Below are 6,906 nucleotides of genomic sequence, written 5' to 3' on the forward strand. Positions count from 1 at the left end.
AACACGACAGCGACTACAAAAATCTCGATAAGAGGGAGTTGTTATGGAGAGGAATTGCAGATCAAATAGGATTCGATGTGTACCGGGGTATTTCTGTTTTTCATTAAGCGCCATCTAATGTCAGGGAGTGAATTTGCACGTTCACTCGGCTCATCGCCAGCGAAAATCGCTTGGGTATGAACACAAAAGACGCGTTGAAAAACTTCGGCGATAAGCGCGCGCGATAATCATCCCGGTGTGTACGAGGCTTTACGGTTAGCAGAAATACAGTTTAACAGTGTGATGCTAACATTTATTATTATTATTATTATTTAAGATTTGTAGGTTAAACTCTTAAATATACCATCAGTGTTTCTCTCTCTAATGAGCCGATGAGTTGAATCAGGTGTGTTTGATTAGAAACGGTTTGATTTGATAAAGTGTTGGTGAGTCTCCAGGAACAGGGCTGAGAAACTCTGCTGTATGTAAGGGTATATCTTAGGGCCTTTAATTAGTTATTTTTTTGTCCCATTTTATGTTAGATGTCCTCAGTTATGATGCACTTACATTAATTACGTTTTTGATATAATATATTTACTGTTTACATATTCTGAAAAACTCTTGACTCTTTTTTAAGATTTGCATTTGCTGCTGTTGAGGTTGAAATATGGGTAGGGAAATGTTTAGGGGTTAAAAAAAGTATATTATTTATGTTATAAAAGTATGTAGTTTTAAAAGGTAGCAAAAAAAATGAGTACAACAATTGTTACTGTTTTTTGTTACCATAGTTACCCTTTTAAAAGTTTCTAATATGTACCGCTTGGGTAATAATAGGTACATTTAAGGCACTAATGTGCAAAGGTGTATTTTAAATAATAATAATAATTAATAATAAGCAAAATGTTACTTGGAATTGTTTTAGATATGTTCCACAACAGACAACAGAAACTCATCAAAGTCAATTACCCATTTATTTAAGCTAGGGACATTATACTAGTACTTTATACAAAATCAATACTAACATTTAAAAGATTGACATACAGTAGATCCAGTGTTTGGATATGAGAGGTGTCTGTTTTTGAATGTTCACATACAGATACACTTCACCAGAATGCAGCTAATAAATGGATTTGTAAAGAAAAGTATGTCAGATCTGCACATTAAGACGTGCGGTAAAATATAGACCTCATTGTCTATTATTGGTGGAAAGCAGTGTGTATTTAATTGAGAAATAATTGAAGGCTGTGTCATCGTTTTAATTTGTTAGAAATTCTGTCAGCATTTAACTTTCAATATGAAAAAACAAGTATCTGTTCAATAGCATATAGTGTTTGGAGAACTGCAATTGGTTTCAAGAATCGTGAAATTTTACTGCTACTATTGAAATTTTGATCTGAGAGGGAGATTTTGCTTTTTTAAGCACTAATATTTAATCACTGGTTAGATGAGTTGAGTAACACTGACACGAGAGCTGTCCCTTCATAAAGCAAGTGACTTCACTGACACTCTTTACATGTTAGATATTATATGCCCTCATGCTTGATTATATGAATATGCATGAGAGCATCTCCTAATTAGATTGAGATATGCTCTTTATGTATAACTAATTATAGTATAATTAGTCCTACATTAGTTGAACTGTCTTGCTGAAGTAAAGAAATGCATCATTAAAATTATATGATCAGTTACCAAGTGCCTCATAAATCTGCATTAACACTACTGGAAGTTTCTGCTCAAGTTCATCGAGTTCGCTGCTTTTCTATTACTTGAGGTCAAATGCATCATTTGTGACAAAATTTATAATAATAATAATAAATGCATATGATAATAAGCTTCTGAAGTAAGCTTGGGCACACCAGTAAGAAGTCATAATAATTTACTTACTGCCTTGTTTACTAGACAGTCGGTATGCCATTATATATAATCTACACTGTTAATTAAAGATTGTTTGACTTTGGCATTGTTGTGGCCCTGCAGTAAAACAGATGGCTTTGTTGTCTAAGGGTGTTTTCATAAAAAAGAAAAAAACAAATGTTCAATGTTTTTATCAGAATGATGCAGTGACAATTAAAGTCTCATTAAAGCCTGCATTAATTCAGTAGCAGAGAAAGTGTCCACTTTCAAGCCTTTTATTTCTGTATAAAGTTTTTCTAAACACTTTCTGAATCTAATTCTCATTTCATTCCACCTCTGAAACCTGCCATTAAACAGCCTATTCTAGTTTTTTGTTTTTTTTAATTTTTATGTGAAACACAAACATTTCATCAAACAGCATGAGAGTAAACAAAACGTTTTGGCCAACAGAAATGCCAGTGTTGATTTTGTTTACTTGTTACAGCTATTAAAAAACATATGATGATTTTAAGACAGTTTTGAACTAGATGTTTAAAATCAACATGTAGAACTAACTTTGTGACAACTTGCCCTGGTCTTAGTACATTTATGCAATCATACTGCTGTAAGAGTTTCAAGTTTGCCATAATTATCAAACAACGTCATAGATCATCTGAAACTTTGCAATTACATGTCAACTAGCAGTCATTAGAGTTTAATATTTACAGTATATATATTTACCGGTTTAAGCATATATATATATATATATATATTCATTTATTTATTTATTTTATGTATTTATTTATTGCCGGGCATCTGCTGTGCCTGGTGTTTCTTCACCTTGAGAGCTTCTGTACACTTGAGCTAAGGACACTGTCATCTTGTTATCTCCCTGTACTTTAAATGTGGCAAATATCTTTTCTTTATCGGATGATGATCTTTTGTGCTTATACCTCTACTCAATCTTGTACTCTTCTGAACATTCCCATCTGTATATGAGCAATATCACACGAGCAGGAGTGTAATATGGCTCTATATCAGCACAGCTCACAGTCATGTCGGTACAGAGCCATATCCATCTCCTGCTCATGTCATGTTGCATTTGTACGTTCCACAGAATACATTTTTAAATAACCAAAAAGCTATACTTTCTTCCACCCGCTTGTCACAGAGAATGAAGGAGGTAAAACAGTATTTACATTTTCAAACAGCTGTTCTAAATTTTCTATTCGCTATGGTGTTCATTTTCTATCCACTATAGAATATAGAGTCATTTTCTGATTTTCAGGACACAGTCAGTGGAGTTTCCCTGCATATCTGGACTATTCAGCAAAAAAAATGCTGTTTCAATGAATGATAAATTTAACATAGTTTCATCAACTAAGCTTCATCATTTAACTGTGTGGCAAATGTTTACATTGAATACAATTCCACTTAAACTCCTGGCAATGACAATAGTATGACCCAGTTTAAAGGCTAGTATAATTATATTATGGCTGCATCTGAAATCAAACACTAGGTACTTTTTGAATAAGTAAGAGACTTGTTAAAAAATATGCTCTGTATAAAATGAATGGGTCACTATATTTGCATGCACTTTTATAATGCGATTATAATGGGATTTTGGAAATATTGTGATTCAACTTTTTTAGTAAACAATACTTTAATCAATCAAAGTATACTATGCAATTTAATCGTTCACAATTGGAGTAACCATAATTGCATTAAACTATGTGGCATACACAGATTTTAATCACAATAAACAGGCATGTAAACACCTGAATTCTTATCTTCATCCAGAAACAGTGCGGAGAACGTGATAGCAGCATATGCAACCCCAGTTATAGCAGCATTGCTATGTTCATGTCTATTGAAACGTGTTTTGCATTTGACGTAAGCGCATTAAAACAATGGCCAGTGAGTTCACCATTTGTGCTTTCGTTGGAAATAAAAGGTCGAACTGACGCCGACGAACTGAGAGAACACATTCTTAAAGAAATTATGCTGTTAATGTTTGAGCTGCCAATTTTCAAAATTATGTGGAGCATTATGTGGTAATGCACCATGCATAAATGCTTTGAAATGGCAAGCCAGTCAAAAGATCTGCCATCCCAGTCATATGGCCAAGAAATCCAACCAGCCGCAAACCACAGAAGACCATATGTGTCCTCTATTATTACTGTTATCACCGCATCCTTTCGCCAGTTACTAACAAAATTGGTATCTTTACAAGCTTCTTAATCTTGGCTAAAATCATCATTCAGGTAAACAGTACCGAGTCAGCTCTGTATGTTTTGAAGCACTTTATTTTAGGCGAAGCACTTACTCTGCTGATGGAGGAAAGTCTTCCCTTATATGTCAAGTTGTCTAAGTACCGCACGTTTACCTTGAAACTCTCCCTAATACCATTTGCTACCTTAACAACAGCTGCCAGCCCTGCTAGCAAATTTAACGATCTGAACAAGCTCTCCCTGAGGAATTCATATCATTCTTTTCCCTCTTTGTTCTCGCAGAGGCTTGCCAGTCGACTAACACACCCAGGGCCCTTATTCTGCTTGAGCGATTTTGGCAGGTTATAACTTTGAAAGGTGAAAGAGTGCAGTCCTAGACAAGGCCAGCTGTCTCTCATTGCTGTTCCCTTCCAAAATGAATGTAATGTTAATTATCTCACCAACCAAAGCCAACAACAACAACAAAAAAAAACCTAATAGCTTTTCAATAATAATAAGCAGACCCCAGGAGCCTTTGTAACTCAGAAAAAAAGGTGTTTTGCAAAATCTCTTTCTTCCTATGGTCCACCACTGTAAATGATGTTAGGGTAATTATTTGTGTTTCTTCAGGGTTAAGCCTTGAGCGTGAGTTTATTATTTGTTATTAAAGGAAGAGATATACAAACGCTCTTGTAGAAGCTGAAGCTAAGTCTCTGTTAGGAGCACCTGCACTATTACCAATGCGACTGTAACATATACTGTACATCAAAGAAGATATTAATACCCCTTTTGCTTGCCCTCTTTTCTTTGGTATTCCCACTTGCTAATGGAACCACAGCTACGACACGAACGCAAGGTGATTCTGGTATGACTTGAAACTAGGACACAGATTTTCGCTCATCTATCAATCCCTGCAAGAGGATTTCTCTTGCACCGACCACTGCAGTGAATGTTTGCAGCACCGCGAGCGCCTTCTGAGTTTAAACTGCTCATTTCACATGCTTTCTGTTTTGAAGAGGAACACAGGGACTATTCAGTTCACTAAAAGCTTTTTAGACTTGACATCGCAGTCATACATTCAAAAGGAAGTGTAGTGAGATGGTTATATTAACTTTCATTCTTTACACAGCTATAAATAAAGCACATCTTAGTATTCTAAAAATGTCAATCTCTGTTTTGTAGCAGCAGCAAGTGCCAGTGAACCCATACATTTTGGAGATCAACAGCAATGTTTCCCTCATAGAATATCATGTTTACTCGGGAATATGTGACATATGGTTGTTTTTATCCACCAGTAATGAACTGGATCTGTAAAGCTGTTAGTGAAGAGTTAACATTTAACAGAAGTATTTTTGAAGCTAGAGATATTTTATATATCTTTGGGCTTTTAAAACCCTTAGTTGTGCTAATGCACCTACTTGAATGGCATCTTTGAAATTTTGCAGTTATAATGAAGTTATCTTGTGTTTTAGGGTTTTAGGTTTTGTGGTACTAAATTATATTTATGGAATAGCACTAATCTGATCCATTAAGCTGTGGTAAATCTTGAATGCTATTAGACCACAGACTTAACTTTGATCTCTTTTTAAAGAAGACACATAGCAGATAATTGTTGAAGTGAAAGTAAAATAATAATAAAAAAAAGTTATAGCAGTGTGCATCTTCAAATATGTTGATTTTTTTCTTTCACCACTGATGAAACTTGATTATATATTGGGTCACAATTTATTTTAAGCTCCAGTTCTCGATAATAACTAATTTTATAGGACTTTTGCCTCCGTAAACTCCTAATTTTCTGCTTATTAATAGTTAGTAAGGTAGTTGTTAAGTTCAGGTATTGGGTAGGATTAGGGATGTAGAATATTGTCATCCAGAATATGTGCTTTATAAATACTAATAAACATCTATTATGTTAGTAATAGGTATGCTAATACGCAACTTGTTCATAGTGAGAATTGGTCCCTATACTGAAGTGTTTCCATATATTGCATTTATGTATTATTCATATACGTTGGTGTGAGATTAGGGCAAGGCCTGTTTGTGGGGCGATGGGGAAAGTGTTCAGGAAAGCGGTTTTAAAAATCCTTTTATACACTTTGCCTTGAAAATACATTACATAAATAAAATATGATGAAAAACGACAAAGGAATGTGAAAGAGTATTGCATGTTGGAAATAAATTACTATGGCATGGACACGGGATTTATAATGAACAGAATGCTAGAGAAATAGTTGCTTATGTGTGCTCTGTGTGCGCAGGATTACGACCACTGCCGCCTGCATGATGGACTTGCGCAGATACCCGCTTGATGAGCAGAACTGCACGCTGGAAATCGAGAGCTGTGAGTGTCCCACGAGACTTTTTTCTTTCTCTGCATAAATGTTTCATATTCATCTGACATAAACGCATTTTATGTATAGTGCTTTTTTTCAGCTGTTATTATATTCCATCTTTATGCTACAATGATTCAAATTATTTTCCCACCGTACTCTGCACTCCATATCCCATAACGACAAAAAAAAATCCCAGGTTTGTAAGAACTTTGCAAATAGATACACTGTAAAAAAAAAAAAAAAATCTGTAAAATTTACGGTAAAATCTGGCAGCTGTGCTTGCCAGAATTTTACTGTAAAAAAATATGGTAGAAACATTTTAGGGTTACGGATTTAACTTAAATTTACAGTTAAAAAGTGTATTTCATAGACTGATATAATGTTAATATACCAACCTGTTGAAGTTCTGAAATCTGTTTTGTACCTTTGTAATACACTGGCTACGTTCACATGCACAATTTTTGGTTCAATCGGATTGAATTCATTCCGATTGATGAATCTGAATGTAGTGTTTACATGAACGCTAAAGAAAGTGATCGGGTTGATGTGTG

At 34.7% G+C, this 6,906-nt stretch overlaps 1 protein-coding gene across 2 annotated transcripts in view; it reads left to right on the forward strand.

Annotated features, from left to right (window-relative positions):
• LOC107661674 (gamma-aminobutyric acid receptor subunit beta-2) overlaps positions 1-6,906 on the forward strand; it is an 85,808-nt gene that overhangs the window by 47,750 nt on the left and 31,152 nt on the right. For both annotated transcript variants that reach the window (XM_016451385.1, XM_016451386.1), the window contains exon 5: positions 6,281-6,363. In XM_016451385.1, the coding sequence (XP_016306871.1) occupies positions 6,281-6,363 (83 nt within the window). The remainder of the gene's footprint in view (positions 1-6,280; positions 6,364-6,906) is intronic.

This window comes from Sinocyclocheilus anshuiensis, unplaced genomic scaffold, assembly GCF_001515605.1.
Source record: "Sinocyclocheilus anshuiensis isolate Anshui unplaced genomic scaffold, SAMN03320099.WGS_v1.1 scaffold207, whole genome shotgun sequence".
NCBI lineage: Eukaryota > Metazoa > Chordata > Actinopteri > Cypriniformes > Cyprinidae > Sinocyclocheilus > Sinocyclocheilus anshuiensis.